The 23,287-nt window shown below is 51.2% G+C and overlaps 1 protein-coding gene across 10 annotated transcripts in view; it reads right to left on the bottom strand.

The window, feature by feature from the left end:
* Nucleotides 1-2,452: 2,452 nt before the first annotated feature.
* Nucleotides 2,453-23,287, bottom strand: part of ITPKC (inositol-trisphosphate 3-kinase C) — a 97,212-nt gene continuing 76,377 nt past the window's right edge. For 9 of the 10 annotated variants that reach the window (XM_046939509.1, XM_046939507.1, XM_046939508.1 and 6 more), the window contains 6 exons: nucleotides 12,088-12,187; nucleotides 11,734-11,947; nucleotides 10,362-10,566; nucleotides 7,544-7,645; nucleotides 6,208-6,279; nucleotides 2,453-4,736 (listed from right to left, as the gene is read on the bottom strand). In XM_046939509.1, coding sequence (XP_046795465.1) covers nucleotides 4,521-4,736; nucleotides 6,208-6,279; nucleotides 7,544-7,645; nucleotides 10,362-10,566; nucleotides 11,734-11,947; nucleotides 12,088-12,187 — 909 coding nt within the window. In that variant the 3' untranslated portion in view covers nucleotides 2,453-4,520. Of the gene's footprint in view, nucleotides 4,737-6,172; nucleotides 6,280-7,543; nucleotides 7,646-10,361; nucleotides 10,567-11,733; nucleotides 11,948-12,087; nucleotides 12,188-23,287 lie in introns of all 10 variants that reach the window. The other variant, XM_040698198.2, reaches the window with a different exon arrangement.

Genomic DNA, 23,287 nt, shown 5'->3' with positions numbered 1-23,287 from the left:
TATGCAAAGCATTACATACTCTCCTTATTTGATTCAGTTACTGTTCTCAAATGTAACTCCTTTCCCAGTATTTCAGTAGCACAGACTTGAGTGTATATCACTCTGTATTATCTTCAAATTATTCCTAAAGGATGGTAGATGATAATAAATAGATTTGTCACTAAGTACTGTTCCTCATGTGAGAGCATCAGCAAATACACAGATCTAACTTGATATGTTTTTTGTTAGTTGGAAATGATGGGTGAAAAGACTGTCAGCTTTCATTTGAATGTTTAGCTTGTATAAAATGAAGTGACTAAGTTCTGTACTGCAAGAATAATCTTGAGTTGCTGCTTCTCACCTGCAGCACACAAATTCAGTGTGTCCCCTTGCAAAGACAGTAGTTATTTCTGTACAGAGGTAGGAGAGGTGTCCACAGAGAAGACTGATACTTCATTCCAGCTTTAACAGAAGCTATCACAATTTGACTGAGTTTGCTGAAAGGAGTAGCAAGCAGAGAAGTCAAGTGGCACACAGATGGCCCTGTACACTTCACCTTCATTAGAGTCATAGAATCATGAACACTGGAAGAGACCATTAAGACCATTTGGTGCAACCATCAATCCATAACCACCTTAGCTTACAATTGGCATTCTCTGGAGCTGGTATTCTTCCAGAGTTCCAAGGTACTTTATACAACTTGTACAGCTACTTTTAGAGGCTGAAAGTAACAGAGTATTATGAACATGGCCCATTAACCTGACACATTAACAAAAAAACAGCTTACCAAATAATTTCAGTTGATTGTAGTACTGACAGAGATTGGTGGGAAGGAAAAGCATGAAAACTAAGTCTACCACGCAAACAGCTTGATGGCTGTATCTAGGTGTTGTATTGATGCCAATAAAGCATCTCTCAGCCTGCTGCATGGAAATCATCCAGCAGGTGGAGTTCAATAGGATGGCGTGCCCGCTCCAAATAGTGAAATAGAAAGTGGTCAGAAGCCTTAATACTAATATAGTAAAGATAGTGTGTGTTTGCAAAACAAGTAGCACAGCACAACTGCTCACAACCCAGCCAGCCCAGCCCTGAGCAGCAGCCGCCTCCAGCCCGCTGTCCTCAGCTTTTAAAGTTTCTACAACACGATGCAATACGGTATGGAACGTCCTTGGGGCCACCTGAGGTCAGCTCATACAGCACCACGTATGCAGACAATGCAGTACTTCTGCCAACCACCCTCCAAGTAACATCCACCTGGCAAGCAGTGCCCACACCCCCATACAACTAACTCCCCACACTTGTAATGCTCACCCACTCCATAGCGTCCTCTTCAGTACAGCACCCCCACCATACAGAGCCCGCTACACCCCATGTAACAACCTCACTGTCCTCTGTGCAAGGCCCATCCACCCTGAGACCCCCAGCAGGCAACAGCTAGCTATCACAGCAGTTCTAAATGGCACTCACGGGGATGAAAGTGGACACTCATCTGTAGTACTCTGAAGCCTGAAGTTACAGTCAGTAGTTTTTTTACGAACCAGCAGAGATTCTCAGAGATTCTTCCTACCTTGTATAGGACCCTTCAGGGAGATGCTGCTTTGTGTAAGCAGTAAACTTAGATGTCTTTGGAGAACAAGTACAGCAGGCACCTCCTGTGGTTTTCTCTGCCTTAGCTGCAGCCTCCCCTTGTGCTCCATAGTTCCTCACCTGCAGGGAGTGCCACAAGGGCACACCCAGGCTTGCTGCAACACACAGGAGAAAGGGAAGCCCAGCTTTATCTGCTGCAGCAAAGAACTTGCAGGATCTCCCACAGCCACAAAGCTGGCTTTCCCCCAGCCTTCCCACATCTTCATTTACAGTCAGCTGCATTCATAGCGGCAACAGAAGCCTTTTACCTGACACCTCACCGCTTGAGCTGCAGAATCATATCCCCAGGGGTTCAACCTGGAGCTGTGGGAGAGCTAAGCAGCTCCTCAAGGAGCCCAAACAACTGAACCACACACACAGCCCACAGCACCTCCCCACCGCAAGTGTATTTATAGGAGGCTCATTCTCACAGGTGCTACCTAATTAAATAATTAAGACAAGAATTACCTGAAGACAGGTGGTGTGAGCAGAGGTTTCTGTGGATTGGAGTTGAAGATGCCGCTGCTGACCCATGAGCTTTGTGTTTTGGGAGCCCTCCAGAGTCCCAGCACAGCACCAGGGGGCGGCAGTGGCGCTGCAGGAGCGCAGCGAACCCGAAACCGCTTGGGGCGGGGGTTAGAGCAGTGCCAGCTCTGTGCTACTAGCAATTATTTTGGATACAAAGAGGTTTCACATCCTTAAGCAGAAGTCATCCCACAGTTGGCTTTAGGGCCCCCGCGGTGAGCAGCAGAGCTGCTGCCAGGTCTGTTCTCCAGCCTGGGCGCTCACGAGGACACCAAACCCAGCCCTACTGTGAGCTGCACACACACACAGCCACGCCAGAAGCTGCTTCCCATAGGCCTTTATTGGGAACGTTACAGGAGTTTGGTACAGGCACTGTGCGTTGGTGTTCCAGAGCAGTTACCCAATGGTCCAAAGGGGAGGTGGGAGGTGGGGAGCAGCTCACAACAACCATCCCGGCCTCCAGGAAGGGCATCTGAGAGAAACAGTTCGCTTCTTTTGAAGCCACCAAGTGAGGGATCCGGTTTATAAACAGGCTTAAAAATTAATATATATATATATATAAGAGCAACTCAGAGCTAAAGTACAGCAATAACTGGTACATATCTAAGCATATCTGTTCAAATCCTTTCTCCGAAGCTGGAAAAGGGATGGTTTAAAAACCGAGAAGACAGTTAAAACAACAGGGATTCCATGCATTAGGTTTTAGTGTTTTGTGCAATTAAAATGGGATGAAATAAATATAACTTAAAAAAAAAAAAAAAAAAAAAAAACGAACAACAAACCACCAACCCAACCTTTTCCGTGACACTAAGGGAGCACAGGCACGTCTGTAAGGCACTTCTGCATGGGCTGCTCCCGAAAGCCTGACAAGGAGCTGCAGCACTGCGACCATTTCCAATGGAGACATACGGGCTGAAACAAACCTCGAGGACCTCAATACCTGGGACAGAGCCTTGGTCCCCATCATCACTGCCGGAAACCGACCTGCAGCAGGGAGCGGTGCCAGGGGGCGGCCCCGGAGCATCGCCCCTGCAGAAGGATGAGTGGGGCCTGGGGCTGCAGCTCAGCCCCGCCGTCTGTCAATAGCTGACCTTTAGCGAGCCAGCGCTGATGCGAGCAAGCTGCTTAGTTCAAATGTTCCAGGAAGTCAAAAAATAGCCTCCGCCCTGAATAGGGAACTGCTTGTTTTCACAGGACTCGGAGCAGGGAGGCCGGACGCAGGCTGGGGAGCTCATGGCCGAGAGCGGAGCCTGCAAGCGTATCAAAAAGAAAAGGGAAGGCACAGGGGTGCCTCCTCCCTCCCTGCTTTGCCAATCAAGGCTGGTGTGGCATCTTGAATGCTGCTTGTCCCCGTAACATGCTGGTCATGAAACTGACCCCAGGGGAATGCTGGAGGTGCTGCCGGCAGGAGGGAGGTCCTGGGCCAGGAGCAGGTGATGGCAGCACAGCCCCTGTGGCAGCACAGCCCTCACAGCAGCACAGCCCTTAGCGTGCACCAGATGAAGAGCAGCCAACCCGGTTGGCTGCCTTAGGCTTCGGTGGTCTCCTCTATGCTGTTTTTCTCCCTGCAGCCCTAGCAAAGCCTTTATTCCCTGCAGGGGGTTGGTAATGCCTGCCGGGGAGAGCTGGAGGTGGATCTTCACCAAGCAACTCATGGCATCACCCCCATACCACTGCAGCCAGGGGTGTGCTGAGGCCAGCACCTGGCCATGATAGGACCCTGCACCCAGCACGTGGCCCTGCAGTAACTCATCAACGGTGGAGCAGCCTCCACGGGATTAAGGGGATGGTTCCAACACAAAGAGAAAAACCCAAACTTGCCTTTCTAGTGACTCTTAAGGACTCAGCACAGCCAGTTTCCTACGGCAAAAGGTGCTGGCAAAGGCAGCTGCAGAATACCCCCCACCAAGAACACTTCACCATCTCCAAGCCTTGCTCATGCCCCCTATGTACGGGAGGGTCCCGGGCATAACCAGAGGTGTTTTTGGGATGAAGCCTCTGAAGCTGGAGCAGGGAGGGCCCCGCATCACCACAGAGCCCGGCTGCAGCATCCCTGATCCACTGCCACCTGGGTGGAAGGTTCCCTGAAAACCAAGCTGCGCAAGAGGCAAAAGCACATGCCCGCCTAACCAACCCCTCCCAGGCTGCCACTAACTCTGTGAAGCCAAGGTTTCAAGTTCAGCATTTGTTCCGGCAGGTTAGCTTTGTATTTACATGTAGAGGGGGGAGAAATACCCTAAAAAAAAAAATAAAACCACAACAAAACCACCTTAAATAGGGAGAGTATAGCTTTAAAATTGGAAGGGCAAGGGTTGGAAAGTGTCTTGTAGTGCAGTTCAGAGGAGTCAGTTGGGGGCAGGTTTGGGTAGTGGCAGAGTCGGACGCGGGCTTTAATGCAAGTCCTCGCTCTGGGACAAGTCTGTCAGGATCTGGATGAGGTTGTCCAGCCCCCAGAGGTAGCCGTCCTCTCTGTTCCCTTCCACCCAGGGCACGTTGTGCTGGAGAACTTGTCCCTCGGGCAGCGGGGTGGTTTTCCCAAAGTCGATCATCCAGACTTTGGCTTGTTCCTTTTTGTCGTGAATGAAGAGGAGGGAGCTCCCTATTACCTGCAGGAAGAGGGGGACGGTTAGAGGTGCACTGGCCCAGCCATATCCTCCTCAGCCAGCTGGGGGGCAGCTCAGGCTGCATTTGCAAGAGGTTACGTCAAGATTTTGCATGAGCAAAAAGCAAGAGCAGTGCTTTGCCGGCGGTCTTTGCACATGCAAACCAGGAATTCAGAGCAGCTGATTTACTTCAACCCCTGCTTCTGGCGGGAGGAGAAGGTCAGCAAAACACAGGCACAGAAGGGAGAGATGGAATTTCAGCCATCGAGGCAAGGTCCTTGGGGAAGGAGTGAGATAAACCTCAGCCTTCCGATGGAGGCCTTCCCAAGGCCGGCTCCTGGCAGCCGGCTGGCACTGCTCACACTCACCATCCCCACAGGCAACACTGCAGAACAGTGTGCTCCCAGAGCAAGGGGATGGCACAGCATCCCGCATAAAGTGCCATTCTGTCACACCCAGATCCCCCTCCAAAGCTCTCAGGGACTTCTCTCGGCTAGAACAGAGCGTCTGAAGGACAACCTTTCGCTGATGTTTTGCTGCCTGGCTTGGCTGGCTGGATCCTCCCACAGCTCCCTGGAGGAGGCCCGGCCCCCGGGGTGCAAGGAGCCTGGCAGCCCCTCTGCTGCGCTTCGTCCTGAAGCAGGATGGAAAGTTAGTGCCTCTTCTTCTTAATTCTGAAGGCTTGGAAACTGCTTTCAAAACATCTCTGAAAGGCTGTTTTGTTTCTGTGTTTTCAAATGGACTCCTGGCACTTCACTTCAGGGAGCATTTTGTTTCCATCTCTGCACTGACCTGAAATGCTCAGAAGTGGCATTTCCCTGCGTTTCCCCCACTGCCGTGCTGCGTGCAGGGGGAGCTGTGCCCCGGTCCCTTTGAGTCGGGTATCTCTGCCAGCTTCTCTTGCCCATAAGGTGCCAAGGAAATGCACTCTCAGAGTTCATTAACCAGATGCAGCATCAGATACTCTTTGCCAATGCTAGTGTCCTTCCAGGAGAATGTTCTTATTGTGGTGCCCTGGCTCAGCAAAAGCAGTCTGGGGGAGGTCTGCAATTCATGGCTAAAATGAAGCCTTGTTTGGAGGCATGGAGAAGCTGACAGCCACATGGTACCTCACCTGTGCACCCAGGCAAGAGTTTCTCTCCAGAAGACCTCTACACTTTCACACTAGGAACTTGTCCCAGTCATACAGAACCATAAGCAGCTTGGATTCCTCCTCGGTCACTTCTAATCTGTATGAGCATTGGCTTCTCTTAGATTTGAGCCCATATCAGATGCATGAATACTGCATCAGTCATCTGCCATATTTCCACATGAGGATTAGATCAACAGGTGTGAAAATACGGATATTAGAATTAATATAAAGTTCTAGAAATGTATAGCCTCTGACTTCAACTCCTCCTCTCTCTCTGAGCAAGCTGAGATAAACCAGTCAGGTGTACCTAAGTGAGACGTGAGGAAGGAGCGTGCGTGTTACCTCGTGGCACTTGAAGAACGGAGATGTCTCCAGGGTGGCACGGATCCCCTTCAACCGGTTCAGGTAACTGTTCTGGAATGACAAAGGAAAAGAAGCAGTCAGCTCTGTGGGAGGCCTGCAGGAAAACTGCTGCAAAGGGCAGAGGGCTTCCCTTCCAGAACACCCTCTCTGATAGTGTACATGTATGGAGAGATGGTGTCCCCTTTTTTTGGGGATCCACCCTTTCACCTCCGTAACATTGCATGGGTCAAGTACCACAGGTTGAAAGCATTTGCTTTGCTGAGCATGTACTTTCCCTGAGGCACCTGTGGTGCTCTTGAGGAGGGAATGTAGCAGACCCTGCTGTGCATGCTGCTTTCTTTTCCCACTTGGACTCATTCTAAGAGCTCAGCGCTTCGTTTCATTTGCCATTTTATCACTCTGTCACTCAGTGATCACAAGATACTTAAAAGCTCACTATCAGCACTTCTGCAAATTCAGTATCACACGTTGGAATGCTTTCACACAGCACGCAGATTGAGACCCAGGCACCTGGTACAGGGCCCCTGTGCACTGCTGGAAGGCACTAAGGGCTCTCTGTGACCTCCCAGGTAGTTCATCTCCAAAGCTGAGACAGAAAGTCCGTGCACAACACGTACCTGGGCAATGTAATGCAACTCAATTGTTCCCAATGTGTGGGGAGACTTGGGGTGGCAATGGTTTGACCGGGGAGCCCTGTCCTGAGCCACTGCATGATGCACTAGTAACCTAATTTGCAGATCCAGGAATAAGTCCTGGGTGACTACAATCAAAGCAGAGCTGACGGAGGCAGTGCCCAGGGCCACTGCAGCTGCAGCAATTCATCTCTAGGCTTTATATCATACAATTTAAAATAGGAGTCCTTTGTCAAACAGGGTATTTGACACAGCCTGCATAAATTGTTTACAGTCAAATCTCTTAATCTCTGGGCAACGTGGTGCAACCAACATGGTGGGAAATTCTGTGGTGTGCCCGTGCCCAGAGCACATGTGTGTGGGGCAGCTCGCCCTGCAGTGCAGCAGTCTCGGCCCTGTCACAGCTCAGGCCAAAAGCAAGGCTGGGAACTGCCCTTAGCCCCACGGATGGGGGGACAGAGCCTCTGTAGTGGGTTTTGGGGCTGAACCCCAAGCACCCTCAGTGGCCTCTGACCTGGTTGGTGCCACTGCAGCAAACACGTGCCACTTTCCAGCTTTCTGCTGCTCTCCATCCACCCTCACACCAGGATGGGGTTTCTCTTCCTTTCAGAGAGCTTCCCAGGGCTGCAGAGCAGCCACCAGAGGAACCTCTCCCTGCAGATCCTGCAGCATCTCCCACTCACCAGCACATTGCGGTTCCCCCTTGTGAACTCCCTGAAGGCCTCTGTGACCTGTTCCTTTGTCCGTGTCTTCTTGAAGTCCCGGTTCACAGTGCCGTCCTCTTTCTGGAAAGGAAGGCAGCACTGTGAGCGGGACAGGGAGAGAGGCAGCCAGGGGAAGGGATGAGTGTTTCAGCAGCCACGTGTGTCCCTATGCAGGGTGTGGGCAGTGGAGTGAAGGGACAGGGGCCAAAAAGCATCCTGTAGGCCGGGAAAGACGAATAAGGATGAAGAAGCAGAGCAGAGGCTGGGCAAGGCGAGCCCAGCACCAAGAGCAGAACCCGTGTGCAGTTCAGGACCTCCTGCCCAACTAACCATCCTGTCTGTGGGCCACATGTGCTCAGCTCTCACTACTTGGCTATGGCCACAGCCACATATGCATGAGGACTCACTGAGCACGCACACAACGTATAGGGGAAGTGGACAGCGCTGCCACACATCCGCCACATGAATCCTGATGTGGTGGCTCCAACGTCAGCCCACCCTCTCCCAGGGGGATGATAGACATCAGTCTGTAGGAGTGCCACGGCATGAATTCCACACGTAAGGAGCACGACTTTTTCCACAAAGCATCCCAGAAAGGAGATGGACTTCTAAGTGCTCATAAAAATAATGCAAGCTGCAGATGGCCTCTCCGATAAGGCAGTCTTCACGAAAGCCAAGCAGGCTGCCCATAACGCTGCTTCCACAATTACCTCCCTCCCACAGCTTCCTTGCCCAGCCAGATGCTGCTGCCACAGGGCCGATGATTGCGGTGACATTTCCAGGTGTCTGAGCCCCATGGGGCCTGGCTTCCACATAGCACAAGTGTGAGGGGGCTGATAAGAGCTATGGCCGCTTTCCGTGCCAGCAGGTCCAATTGGTGCTGGTGGCACTGGGACAGGGCTGAGTTTGGCCGCCAGCCACCAGCACCACTGGCCAAAGGGCTCACAAGCCGCCCAGCTGGGATATAACAGGCACAGGTACTTAAGGAGCCCTCATCAGCCCCCACCAATGGGCCGGCCCCAGGAATGTTTCTGCAGCAATATCTGACCCTGGCCTTGCTGTGGGAAGTGGTGAACAACTCTCAGGTCACAGCAGGAACTTGAACAATATTTTTTTTGCGGAGAGCAACTCTCCGGAAAGCTCAAACTGGGTCAAGAGGGATCACGTGTACTTCTTTTAACTCGGTAACATTGTTAATAGCTGCTGTTCATAACTCCAGAAAGTTAAGTAAGTGGCACTACCTACATTATGCAGAGGAAGACCTCCGTTTTGGAGAGGAAGAACCACATCCTTGAGGTCACCTGGAAAGTGGGAACTCAGCTGGCAGAGTCTCCTCACCCTGTCCCCATCCTCGCCACCAGCCCTGCACTGCCCACTCGTGCTGCTGCTGCTCCCCTCCTCCTGCTGTGCCCCCTCCAACCCATGCCCCCAGGACCAGACCCGGCCCCTTCTGCAGGCACCCAGCTGCTGGCTAAAACGTGCCTCCCTCATCAGCATCAGCCCGTAAGTGAAGGGTTTGCCCCCTCTTTTCCGTCAGGAAAGAAAGCAGGGGGAGATTTGTGGTTGAATGCCCCCAGAATAGAGGAGATGCGGCATCACAGCACAACTCATCTGGCTCCGACAGCCACAAATCAGCACAAACTGCTAATGTTTTAGCTTAGGGGAATATAAGCCAGAAGCCAAAGGATTTAAGGAGAATTACAGTAATTAGAGCCTTGATCAAATTAGCCAGCCCCTAGCAGCAGTGGCAGGATTACCCCTGGAGGTCAGCACTTTCCAACATTTAAAATTAAAGGGCTGTCTCACTGCTTGGAAAAAATCCACTGCCAACATCGTGCTGCAGCTCTCTTACAGCTGACTAAAGCAGGGTGCAACTCTCCCCTGTCAGCCCTGGCTTTTATGCCCCTCCACAGCATTTTCTGGCCTGTGTGGGAACAGGACCTGTTGGTTTGGGTTGTTGCTTTTTTTACTTTTTCATTTCCAGCATTTCATATATGACCTGTTTTTGTTATAAAGTCCAAAAACGTCCCCAAAGCACAGACTGAGAAGCACTGCTGGAGGCCAAAGATATATCAAGTTGGCCTATAAATAGGCAGATACTCTTGATTATAGCATGTAAGCAGGGAGAAGAAAGAGTGCACGTGAGCTTTGGCCCCAGCTGGCCCACTCCCTTTTTATAAAGCTGCAGTTTTATAATAAGCATCAGTAATGGGAACTAGGCAAAGGGTAGGCTGGAGCAGCTCGTGGCATGCTCGCAGATATCTGCAGCAGAAAAGGGATTTCAAGGGGTGGGGATGGTGGCAAAGAGCCACCTGAGCCACTGCAGGTGCTGCAGAGAGCTCCTGTAGACAGCAGCATGAGCACAAGGCAGGCTGGGGCTCCTCGTGTTGCTGCATGCTGGGAAATGCTGCAAGGGGCTCAGTCCCAGAGCTGCTCCTTGGGTGTGAGAGCATGGCTGCATTAGAGAAGAATGAAATGAGCTCTGTTGGCCATGAAATACATCTCCAGAAGTATGCACGGCAGCTCAGAGCAAAGGCATTGCCCAGCTGCAGGGAAAACAACGGAGTGGCTGATTTAACAGAATTATGGCTAAAACTGTCACCTTTCATTGATGCCCTGAGCTCAGCTGTGCTTTCAGAAGAGCACAGCCAGGTGCCTGGTGAGGAACCCCACAGTGACACTGTTCCATCACCAGCCTGCTCTATGTGTGCATGCTACTGTGAGTGGTTACCAAAAGCCACCAGCAGCTTTTCCCCCTGGCAAAGCAAGGGGGAAAACACCCACGGGGCAGCCTCACCTTTATCCCCTCAATCCTGAAGCCCAGCGTGGCAGTGGAGCTGATGGTCTCCCTCCATTGCATGTAGCGGGGCTTGGTGACTGCCCGCAGCACGTTCTCCTCTTCGGTGGGAGCATCGGGGTCTACCTCGATCATCTTCTGGTACATGTCCTTCCTCAGGCTCGGCTTCTTCCGGGCCTTTATCAGCTCTTCCTCCAGGTACGTTCTGTAAGGAGATGGGGGGGACATCAGTAGGGCCATAGGGCCATGAGACACCTCAAGCTACGAACATCTTAGCAGATCTTAAAAGAAAATCATCTTAGAAGGTCTATTCCAAACCTTTCTATGATTCCGTGATCCAGTTTGCACCTCACAGCTATAATCCTGCTGAAATCAGCATCCCATCATTAACACCTGCTCCTTACTAAGGAACCAAAGCCAGCCTAGCAATGACAAGGGAGGTTACTTCTTGCAGGTCCCCAGTATTGCTGCCCTACTGGCACCTTCTCACTGTCAACCCTTGGTACTGAGAGGCCAGTGCTTAGCACACCTGAGCAGGGACTTAATCTCACAAACAGGATGCAGCTTTCAAAACGTGCCCAGGGATGATGTGGGATGAAGTCTGTGTAGTTCTGGTGTTTCTCCCAAAGGAGGCATATGATCACAGAGTAGCTATCCTCAGTGCAGAAGCCCCTTTGAGAAACACTGCAGATAAAAAGGCTTCAGCTGACATCACCAAACCCATGACACTGGGGTATGCAGAATAAGGCAGCAGAATAGAGAATCAGCGTTCTCAGAAATGTTGCTAATACTGCTCAGAGAGCTAGACTTCCTTAATCAGAGCAACAGATAATCTTCATGTACGGTTTGGTCCCCAACATTGCTCCAGGCTTGATCCATAACAGGCCTTAAGTCTGACAAAACTTCCTTTGGGGATGACCAGAGACTGGTAGGTCTCCTGGTACAGCCGTTACCTCCTTGTCCATGGTGGGTCCTGTCTTGATCCCATGGCGGCATGGTGCATGCAGCCTGCCTTCCTCCCCATGCCCTCCAGTGGGAAGTATTCCTTGCCTCCCTGCTGCCTGACAGGTCAAGTGTCACACTGAGTGTTTGGAACGGAAAAAAAAAAACCAACACATTCCTCCCTTGTATGGGAACCATCTTTTCCAGCAGTGCAAGCATCTCTGCCACACCTGAGCCACCCTGAAGCCAGTGAGGGGGACTGAACCTGTGCTACCAGGTCCTTCCCAAGCCCAAGCTTCCTCACACCCCTCTCCTCATGCTGTTGGCTTAGCTTTGGCTGGAGGTGGTACTCTCACCTGTGTGCTTCAGAGGGTCTCACCCTCTGCTTTCAGTATCTTAGAACTCAAGCAATGCCCCCGGAGTCACTCACCTGACCCCCATCTTGCAGTCCATAACGCAGGGGGAGTCAAATTCAGCTAGCAGATCTTCCATCTGGTTGTATCGCTCCCCATCCTTCATGACATCCCCGTGGTAGGCAGGAACGTAGGGCTTCAGGACATCGTTCATCAGGCGGTCAAGGCAGCGCTGCTCTGATTCACAGTGCTTCTTCAGTATTCTGCCATTGGCTGCTGCCTTGAAACTACCTGGGGGTGACAAGAGACCACATGGCACTAAAACTGGGTGTGAGATGGCAAGGTGCCTCTCCAAAACAAGAGGGGCAGCCCAACACATCAGAAGCATTTCCATGCCCGAAAGAGCCCCTGGCACTCCCATTGCTCTCTACCTGCATGTCCTGCAAGCTGGATCCAGGGGTACTTCTTCTTGAAGGACATCACAAACGGGGACCAGTGCACCATGTTCTTGATCTTCCGCCATGATTTGCTCTAAGGGGAAAAAAAATTGTGAAGGTGAATGCAATGTTTTAAGCTTTTACTGTCCATAAAGTCACTCCAGGCAGCACGTGGCCATCTTGGACAGAGCAGGAGGCACCGGAGCCAGCACAGAATGGAAAGCAAATAGAGAATCTCCTCTTTTCCCATCACCCTGCGCCAAGGCAGAGTCACAGGGCCTCAGCACTACATCCAAAAATCACGAGTAACTTCTGTAAAGTAGGCAGCCTTTCTTCCAGCTGGCTGCTTCTGATGATGACAGCCCAGCCATATGCATCACCTTGTCTCCAGTCCCCCGTATCTCAGCACCATGAGGACATTTGTCCACCTTTGGGAATGCGCTGCTGCTGCAGATCACAGCAGACCAAATAGGGAAGGGAGCCCAAGGTTCCTCCTGGGGCACAAAGCTCCAGCCCAGTGGGTAGGAAGAGACACTCACACGTGCAAAAGCTCACCAAGGCACTTTTTGCTCCCCACTGAATGACAGCTGCTTTGTTTATCAGGTTTGCAACACACCCACCTCTGACCTGCCCGCTTTGGCTGATCAGTAATCACATTTGGGAGAATTCCCTCCTGATACATTGCGTTCTTTGCCAGATGGATTGCACAAAACTATTTACATTACTTCAGAGAGAGTGTCGTTGGATATATGAAAGCCTCTCTTGAAGGCGTGCTCCTTCCTGGGGAGAGGTTTTCCCTGGATTGTTCTGGGGAACACACTGCTAACAAAAGGCAGCAACAATGGAAAAATGCCTTCTTGTAGAAGAGGAGACAACCCTTATCCTGGCCACAAGGAGCTACTGGGTTCAGCTGGAAGTCCACAGATAAATTATCCTCACTTGCTCCACTCCTAATGCATGTGAGGGAGCCTTCCAGAAAGGCCCAGTAATATCTTCCTTGTGTTTGGAGAGCTGGCCTCTGTTCCAGTAACACTTTGCAGACAGGCGGAGAAGAGCCAGCAGCCTCAACTTGCAGCTTGGATGCTTGTCTGGAGTGAACTCACAGCGCAGGAATCTGTGCTGGGAACTGCTGACATGTTTAAAAGGATAGGAAGGAGCCAGACAAGGATGTCAGCGTCTGCAGTGTGGAAACTCCACTGAGTTACACGACACTACACCCCAGTCCTGAGGCAGAAGGACACTGCACAGAGCAGGTAGGGGGATAGAAGTCCTTTCCCCACCCCCTTCCCCCTTCCCAGCCAGGAGGTGAAGCTGGCCCTTCCCCTGGACCGCTGCCTGGCACCAGGAGCATCCAAGCACACACTGGTACCAGTATGGGAGCACAGCAGCTTGACACGAAGCTCTGCCACAGGGGGTGACACCAGGCATCCCCTGCACCCCTCTGCACAGCAGCTTTGCTCGGCAGCACGGCTTGCTGGCCTTGGCAGGGCAGCTCCCTACCTGACATGAGGATGGATGTTTTTATTTCCAAGCGCTGTGCCAGAACTGGTGTGCTGTAGCTGTTCTTTGTTCTCCTCTTGGCAGAGAGTGGGAGGAAAGCTGGGGGAGCGGGGTGGGGGTCCCTCTTTTTGTTTTTAAAATAGTAACATCAAGTCCTGACTGATGTCATGAAAAAAGAGTGAGGAAAAAACTCTGAGGGAGTCTGGACCCCAGACAAGCACAACCCACCTCGTCTGAAACAAAGAGAAAGTGTCCTGGTACCCTACAGCAGCTCTGTCAGTCCCTCAGTCTCAGGAAACCAGCCAAGGCAATGCAACTCCCCAGGCCAAGATTCTGTTTTTCAGGGGTTACAGCTCTGCAGCTAAAACTTCGATGCACATCAAGATGCAGGCAGAATGGAGCCAAGTGTCTCCCAGAGCACTGCAAACCACTGGTCCCACTTTGCTAGGACTGCCCAGGCCCTAGATGTGCTTGATTCACATATGCCTTTGGTTAGACATTTCCAACCCAAGCTTTAGGGCTGTGGCTATGGACCATGTTTTCGGCAGCATCGCACACACAGGATCTGGGCTCAACAGTAGGGCCAAGCACAGAGGGCTGAGAAAGAGACGCAGGTCTGGGCTGCGTCTTCACAAAACAAAGCTCAGAAGACAGTTCTGAACTGAGAGCACTCGGTGAACGGGGGTCTGCTCTGTTAGGATGCAAAAGGAGTGCTCAGCCACTGTCACTGCTGAAATCTCATTTGCCCACAGTGAAGTGAGCAGGCGGCACAGCACGCCAAAAGCCAAACACACTTGTTTTGTTTGGTCAGAGCCCGTGCCATACATGCATCGTTTACAGCTGCTTGTGGCATCTCAACACCCTGCTCTCCTCAAAGTCCAGCCCCCCAGATGCTTCCTCTCCCAAAAACTCACAAAGCTGTGCTGACCAACTGAGCTCTTACAGCAGCTGCATGCAGCCTAAATAAGCAGGGGATATGCAGAAGGTGTCTTATATGCAGTTTAATGCTTAGTAGTTAAAACCTCTTTGAACATCAGCACATGCCTATCAATGAGCTGCTACGCACAATTTAGTGACTGAAAATAAGCATGGTGAGGAGCAGCACCATTTACACTCATCATCTGCCACGTGGAAATGAAGCTGAGCACCTGGAAGAGCCAATTTCTGCCTCTGCTTTCTCCCAGCCCCTCTTCAGCTCATCCCAGCTGTGGCATGGCGAACAGGACCAGAGGAGCTGAGCCCTCCCAGCCAGCACCCACAACTACGCAAGGGGAGAGGAGTGCTGGGAAAACAGTTTTATCTTCTCTGTGTTTAACTTTGCTTATCTGAAGCTTAAGGCAAATGCCAGGCTTTCCCCGTCTGTCAATAGAGCTTTATACGGAAAGAACAACATGGGAGAACTTAGGCCAACCCAGAAGGTCAGAGGATACATTGTGTTTAATTAGATTAAACAAAAAAGTGACTGATGAGCTCAGCGCTCACTGCACATTTTCCCTCTGGCAGATGGCTTTCCTCTCGTGCCTGCTCAGGGATATGTGCTTTTCTGTCCACTCCCTTCCCCTCCTCAGTGTAGGGTTTGGTTGGTGCTATGGGGAGCTGGGGCTGCTTTGCCCTTCCCATGCATTGAGCCAGAGAGATGGGCAGAAAACAATTTCATTTGCTGGAATTATCATAGAATCAGTAAGATTGGAAAACACCTCTAAGATCATCACGTCCAACCACCAACCCACCCCCACCACGCACACTACCCATGTCCCTCATTGCCACATCTCCACATTCCTTGAACACCTCCAGACATGGTGACCCCACCACCTCCCTGGGCAGCCTGTGCCAATGTATCACTGCTCTTTCTGAGAAGAAACTTCATAAAATCCAACCAATTATGGTTTTCTATGGTTTGACAGGACTGAACATTCCTGGTAATGGCTGGAGATGGATCCTTTTTATGCACCGCTGGAGTCAAGGTCATACAGCTGGAGCAGGGACAAGTGGGAGCAGCATTACATGAACAACTGAAGAACTTCATCCCTTTCTCTCAGGAAGATCCTGAAATAAACGAGGAGCAGATGACAGGAAAACTGAGAGCAGACAACAGGGCCTTACTGCTCTTCGCTTTCACTTCCAGCTCTTCCAAAATGGGAACAAAATGGCGCTGAGCGCCGGCCTCCTCGGGAAAGGGCTTTGGTGAGGCCCGGGACATGCCTCATTCCCGAGCTGGGCTGGTGAGCTGCTCCTTGTGTCTGCAGCCTTGTGGTTTGACAAACAGCAACATAAGCAGCTGAGGAGAGCAGACTTTGCACTGGAGAGGCCTCCTCTGCAACAAATAAATAAGTTGGGGAGCGTTTGCCCACAGAGTTCACTCCGTGTCGGCTTGCTCAGGGGCCACACGCACACAGCCAAGGGAAAGGAAGCCATTTTGTTTTCCATGTTTAAAAGAACGAATGTGTTTTCTTTTGGTCTTTAGAAAGTAGTTAAGGTTTCCCTAGTGATGACTGTTTCCCTTCACTGGGAAAAGCTCCATCGGGAAGGCGAGAAGGCCAGTTCTGCTCACTGTGTGGGGTGCTGGCGGCAGAGGGCACAGGGCAGGGCAGGCAGGGGCCTGCATGCTGCTGGCTGCTTCCTCCGTGCCCCCTGCACACAGGATCCCTGCCGAAACCACTGATGATGTGCTCCAGGTTGCTAACATGGAGCTCAGGCTGTGCCATGCTGCTGGGCAGCCGTCTGGGAGGGAAGCCCAGCCAGCCCGATGTCTTATGCAGTCTTCTTCCAATGCAAACCGCCCACATCCACACCAATGTGGCCGAAGTTGCTGCCTTCTCTGCCATCTGTGGGAGATTAACACGAGTGACAGAGGAGCCTTGGCCAGAATGCAGGGAAGCCAGGAACATCTGCTGGGATCATTGAAAATTATTCCAGCCTATTGGAAAAAAACAGGAGCTCGCTGCAGACTCCCCCTTCCTGCTTACGATGCTGGAGAGGAGAAAGCCCAGATGGGTGTCCGTGGTACTTGGACGTGGCCTTCCCTCTGACAATAGGAGGAAGCCCCATGGCTGTGGGCCCGGCAGCAGCACCCAGTGTGCAGGGTTGGTCGCAGCCTCCCCCTGCTCACTCGCAGTGCACAGTGATGCATAGGCATTTGCAGGGGACTGAACAGAGGCAGTGCCAAAGCATCGGGTAGGAGAAAGGCAGAAATGGCCCTGGAGCTGCGGCTGTCTCTGTGAGTGTTTCTTCCCGATTAGCAGCCTCCCCTTCAATCAAGGCAAAATGTTCCTAGCACCGATCAGTCATAACTGCCCTTCCAGTAAAGCTGCATGAATTAATGGTACACATTAGGCAAATCCAGCCCACTTTACTTCTCAGGAACTGATCCAGATCTTTGGAAATGTCTTTGTTACTCATTAGCTACATACAAATTACGTTTGTTAAGCAATTTTCGGCTTAGAGAATTCAAAGGAAACAGAAACAGTTGGTCACTTCTGGTGGACTGCTAGAAAAGTCCTGTGCTGCTGCTTCCCCAGCAAGCAGCTCCCTTTAAAAAGGCAGCCAATGATAAAAATGCTCACCAGCAGCTCAAGGCAGGTCCACAGGGCTGGGCAGCAGGTCAAGCACCCAGCTGAGAGCAGCATGGCACGAGTCGGGAACTACCCCAAGCGCCAGCTGCCAAACACCCTCTCCTACAGTTTGAAGGCAATTTTCAGGGATTTAAACCATGACACTGCATTTCCAGTCTGCTTAGAGGAATTTGAGACTGGAGCACCAAACACAGAGTAGTATCCGTATGCAGAAAAAAGGGGCTTCTAAAACTTAGGCATTTTTAGTCCAGTTTATTTCTATCTGCTTCTGGATGCTACCAGAACAGCATGGGATGGAACCAGCCTGTGCCTGGACACGTGCTGTGAAGTGAGCTGGGATGCCCAAAGCAACCCCCAAAACAAAGAGTGGTTTGGAGAGATTTCCCCCAGCTCAGGACCCCCACGAGCACATGGTAAGGCCAGAGGGCTCATCCCCCTTCTCTTCAGCCTCCCTTATGAACAAGCAGGGCAATCTCGGGCTTCCAGTGCCGGGGTGGCCATCTGAGTTATTTACCTGGGGATTAGCAAGGAGGGAGATCAGTGTAGATGCTATAAATACGAAGTTCTGGGAGCATACTGTCCACAAGCATCGGGGCCACACAAGCAAGATTCTGCAAAACCAACACCATGTCATGAAACGTTAATGATGCAGTCTGCAGGAGAGGCTGGATGCCAGAGGCCCAGCTTCTAGATGTGAGCCTTTCTGCTGTAGAAACTCCCAGAAGAAGTTCCCACCGCTGTTCCCTTGCTCTGCTCACTTATGGAGGTCACTTGCTGCTCTGACACTGCGTGGCCGTGACCAAATGCCACATTACGGGATATGTACATTGGAAATGCACCCTTCTACCATGAAAAAGTGCAATGCTCTGAGAGTGGCCTAAGTGCTGCAGGCTGCAGGAGGGGCACACAGAAGGGAAAAGTCATGGCAAGAGCTATGATAGTTTGCTTAGAATAAACACGTTTTTTAAAATTAGTCAAAAGCCCTGACCACGCCTGCATTTACTGGGTACACGGAGTGTAAAAAGCTGGTTTAAAAGAGCAGTTATAAGTTTCATAAACACAACCAAACCATAAAGCTGAATGTTCAACAGGCATGACCTTTTAATTTGCCTTTAAATCAGTTTAGCACTTTCATTTGCACTTGGAGCCCCTTGTGTTTGGATAGCACTTTGACGGAGCAAAGTGCTCTGTAGACTTTATTGGCTCTCATGTCAGAGAAGCTGGTGCTGCATGGCTGGAGGAGCCCCTGCTGACACAGCAGCTGCTGGGAGCACCAGCCTGCCTCGCCTACAGCTCCATGGCTTTCCAACCCAGCCATGTGCCGACACACAGGGCTGGAACAGGGGAGGAAAAAAGAGGATTTCAGTTGTAAAGTCCTAAGATACTGAAGAAGAACCATGCTGATCCTAAAACAGCACCACGCTCAGCATGTCACCCTGTAGGTCTGAGGCTGGCACAGGCACACGGAGGAGGTGCTGGGATGCAGGACAGTCTCAGAGGAGCTGGACTCGATGCTTATGGGTCCCTTCCAGTTTGCAGTGTCGTATGATTCTATGATTCTAAATGAGTAGAAGTCTGCCTCCTGCATGCTGTCATCTCCCTCCTGGGGTGTGGGAGGAGAGGATCCGAGCAGCCCAGCAGTGCTGCCACCATGCTGGCTGCACACAGCACACCCAGGGGTGACCAGGCCAATTCATATTCCTCATTTAAAGAGTGAGATCTGAAAGTGCACATATGTCTTTTTCCTTTTCTTTTCTTTCTTTTTTTTAAGCAAAGTAGTTTCTAAAATAAATATTTCTCTTGAAGGAGGCTGTATTTGAGGCGAGCAGCAGAAGGCAGGCACAGGGCACGGCGTGGTGTTTGAGCACATAACTCCAGCACGAGCCTCTGAGCACCGCTTTAGCAACAAGCAGCTTCCCTCCAATAAGCCGTGACATCCTTTCACGAAGCAGAAATGGCGGGTTTCACGTTAAAATCCAAATCGTCTTTCCCAGAACAGCCCTATCAAAGTTGAAGAAAAGGCTCGAGCCATTTTCTGGTCCAAATAAGGACAAGAAAGTGAAGGGTAGGAGGCTGTTATATCTAGCCATATAATCGCAAAGGCGCTGGCGGATGCGATACAATGAACCCATTATAAACGTGGGTGGAACAAAGGCAGAGTTTAGCTCATTGTGTCTTAGCATTTCTAAATATATTTTCTCTTGGGGGAAGAGCGAGTGAGAAGAGAAACGAATGTAGGGAAGGTGCCTGGTTCTCCACACGACTGGGGCTCGGCAAGCCCGTATCTGCGAGGCTGTCACTGTGGGCAGCAGCAAACCCTCCTGCTGAAGGAGACTATGTTTAGCTCTGAGGGTGAGGGAAGCAGAAGAGGAGGTAGAAAAATTTAGTCATCTTCCCTCAGACACTTTGTTGTTTGTTTACTTCAGCAGCACTTGACTTAGTCACTAGGTCTCCAACAGGCTATTTTCAGTAATTTTTTTTTTTTTTTTCAAAGAAAACAAGAGAAAAAGGAAACTCCTCTCCACGTAAGTGGGGTGATTTGGAGATAGTAAGCGGCTAATGGCCAGGACTTCACCCCGTAGGGGAGCTGGAGAAGCCCAGGAATGGGCCTGTCAAGTACTGGAGCCTGCTGGCATTTCCATTCGACAGCAGCAAGAAACAGAAATGCTGAGTGCAAGTGTGATCAATAGCTGAGCACCCCCAGTGCCGCAAAGGGCCCATGCCCAACGCCCGCACCTCATTTCCATCCTCCTGCCCCGCCAGAGAGCAAGCCTGCTGGCACAGCAGCAACCTGCTGCACTTTCCAGTCAACTCAGGAAGGGTTTTCTGGAGGTCTCAGAAGGCACCCACAGAGCTCACAGCTTCCTGTTGCTTTAAGTAAAGCTTGCAAGTCAAGCTTAAGCTTTACTACAAAGCAACATAAATAGGTCCTTGTTCCTCACTGACATTTGGTACCATACAGCGAAACGCACATTGTTAACCTACAAATAGGAAATGCTGTAGCAGTGTTGGAAAAATGTGGTGTTCTTCCTGTACTAACACAAGCGCCATGGCCAAGCGCCAGATGCCTCTGCCCCTTCTTTGAAGACTGACGGAATTCCTTGCAGAGCTCCTAAATTCCTGCTGCGTTAGCACCCAGCAGGCTCCAGTGACACGAGCGAGCCCTGGTATTTCCTCATTCTCCCTCTCCATGCTGCTAAGGGCTGGGGGATGCCGAGCGCTGCATCCCACCCGTGCCAGACAGACAGCCCTGCGCGCCTATGGCCGAGCTGAGTGCGGGCGGAGGTTGCCAAGGCAGCCGGTGACGCACAGCTGGGCCCCGCTTCTACATTTTTCCATTACACGGTGTTGAAGCTTGCAGAACAGGAGGCGGCTTTCTTGAGAAAGCTATCGAGAGATCAGCAAGACGCGGCAGGATCCTGCAGGGCGTGCTGCGCGCTGCTTGCACTGTGTTTGAATGGAGAAGCACGGGACGGAGCCAGAAACGCGCCTGGTGCAGAATATGAGCGTGTGTGTGGTTCGGAACTACTGTGCTTCTCAGAGCGTTCTGAAACAGCACGGTGCGGGTGTGGGATGAGGCACATCCCAGATCACAGCTCCTGCTGACAACCGCCACTCATCCCTCCACACACGGGTGGCCCTGGGGTCAGGTCCCCCCAGGAGATGTTTGTTGCCCAACTAATGGCAGACTTCTCCCGACTGCTCTGCCATCCCCGGGGCCCGGCCGTGTGGGAGTTCATCCACCACCCGCTGGCCAGAGCTGTAAGGCACCAGGCACAGCAATTCACAGACCGCAGAGCCTCAGATGTGGGCAGAGGGGAGCTATCAAGCCAGATGTTGGACATACCCGCTGGGTACAATTCTAACATTTTGGGGATGCTCTCTAGCAGCCTCACTAACTGTTCAGTGCTTTTGCAATCTCATGGCGGCATTTTAGGATGAGAGTTAGCATTTCCTCTTCCGTTCAGCCACTGCTGCTGTGTTAGCAAACCCATTTGTGTATCCCTCATGTGCAGAACCAAAAAGCTCAGCATCTTGTCCCCACGTGGAGTGTTGTGCCCTGCAGGCTGATCCCTGCATCCCTGATGGGCAGTGAGAGGCAGCTGCTGTGACCACCGGCCCCCACGTGTACCGGCACGCTGGCTGCAGCACAGCCATCCTTTCACTAGAGTCGGGGACCAGTGGAGAATTAAAGCATTCGTTCAGTGGTATGGAATTAAGAGGCTTAAGCAGCCTTCTCTTCCTGGAGGAAACAGTGCCCAAGGTTCCTCAGCCTTAGGAGTAAGGAGGTGAGATCTGCAGAAAATAAGCTGCGCTGCTTTGCAAACATTCTGTCCCTGTCACCTGGGATGGAAAGCTAACCACAGCAGTGTTTGCATTTTTTTTGCATGGGACCATTTGGGATTCACTGTTCCTTCACCTGCACAAACATCAAGATGCTCTGCATTAAAAACAAGTCAGGAAGCTACAAGGAGTGGCATTCTCAACGTGACAGGAATTACTAAAAAGGCTCAATTTGCTCCCCTTCCAGGAGGCAAAGCTCACCCAGCTGTTTCCACCACAAGCCACTAGAGTCCCAGTGACAGCAGCATTGGTGGAGGAGGCTCACACATCCACTGGCACTACAAAGCTGGGATGAACAGCAGCGCATTCATAGAATCACAGAATCATTTGAGTTGGAGGGGATCCTTAAAGGCCATCTACTGCAACTCCCCTGCACTGAACAGGGACACCTGTAGCTCGATCAGATGCTCAGAGCCCCTTCCTGCCTGACTGAATCTGAATGTCTCCAGGGATGAAGCATCCACCACGTCTCTGGGCAACCTGTTCCAGTGCTTCTCTACCCTTACCATAAGACAAAGCTTCTTCCTTCTGTCCACTCTAAATCTCCCCTCTTAGTTTGAAACCCTTTCCCCTTGTCCTATCACAACAGATCCTGCTAAAGAGTCCATCCCCTTCTTTCTTATCATTTCCCTTTAGATACTGAAAGGCTGCTGCCAGGTCTCTCCGGGGCCTTCTCTTCTCCAGGGTGAACATCTCAGAGCTCTGCACAAGAGCTATGCAAATACTGTGGCTAAATCCTTCCCATTCTCAATCCCAAACATAACTGTGCATGCAAAAACCACGCGGCTCCTGAACACCGATCTAGTTACTGCCTGGCTGCTAGCCACAATTTGATCACCTCCATGGGACAGAGCAGAAGGGACTCCCAGCACCCAACAGGGCCAGCTGAAGCTGGAGCTCACAAGGGCAGATTTAGAAACCTCATGACAGCTGAAGCAAGATTTTAAAATGCAAACATGGCTGCCCAGAAGTGGTATGGCTGATGCACCCATAGAACCATAGATCTGCAAATAAAAGCATATCACTTCTGCCAGTGAATGCTATGGGACCAGGAGCATAGTGCAGCCCCTCTCACCAGGTTGTCAGGTGGGCATAAGCATGGAAGGTGTTCTGCTTTATTCAGCTTATAAACAAGAGCAAGCGTTTTAGGTAGTAACAGCCAGTCACTCTGGGATGGAAATGTTTATGTGCTGGAAACAGTGTCTCACTAAAGAACCAAGGTATTCTAACAGCCAGCCTGTTAGAGGTACTAACAAAAGATGTGTTGAGGAGGTGATTATTTGTGACATAGTCTGACACCAGCAAAGTAATCACAAGGCAGCGACTGGCACGGCCTGGAGAGCAGCTAGATTTGGAAATGGAAGGGGAATTCTGGTTTCCTTCAGAGAAATGTTGTTAAAAAGGGGTTATCTAAAGCATCTGGAAAGTGGCAGCAATGGCGAGCAGCCAACAGTCTCATTTGGAAGATGCTCATCCCATTAAAGCATTGTTAATTTGAGTCCAAGCAGCTTCAAAGGCAAGGAGCAGAAGCACTCGCAGGAGCGGGGATCTGGACAAAATCAGCAGGGAAGCTGCAGCAGTGCTCTAACTGCACTGCAACAAGAGCTGGGGCTGGGGATTAGCAGCAGCTTCGCCCAGGCTCTCCTCCTCCAGCAGGAGGCTTTAAATGCTGGGGGACAGGTAATGCATATGTGGGGCATGCTCTTCTGCTTCCTACCATCAGCAGAGGACAATATAAAACGCTTTCTTTTCTGAGTGGCTGGTCTCAAGAGCTGGAT

Source organism: Gallus gallus, chromosome 3 (genome assembly GCF_016699485.2).
Source record: "Gallus gallus isolate bGalGal1 chromosome 3, bGalGal1.mat.broiler.GRCg7b, whole genome shotgun sequence".
Taxonomy (NCBI): domain Eukaryota; kingdom Metazoa; phylum Chordata; class Aves; order Galliformes; family Phasianidae; genus Gallus; species Gallus gallus.
The sequence above is the reverse complement of the archived record's forward strand: the minus strand, read 5'-3'. Positions and strand labels throughout refer to the sequence as shown.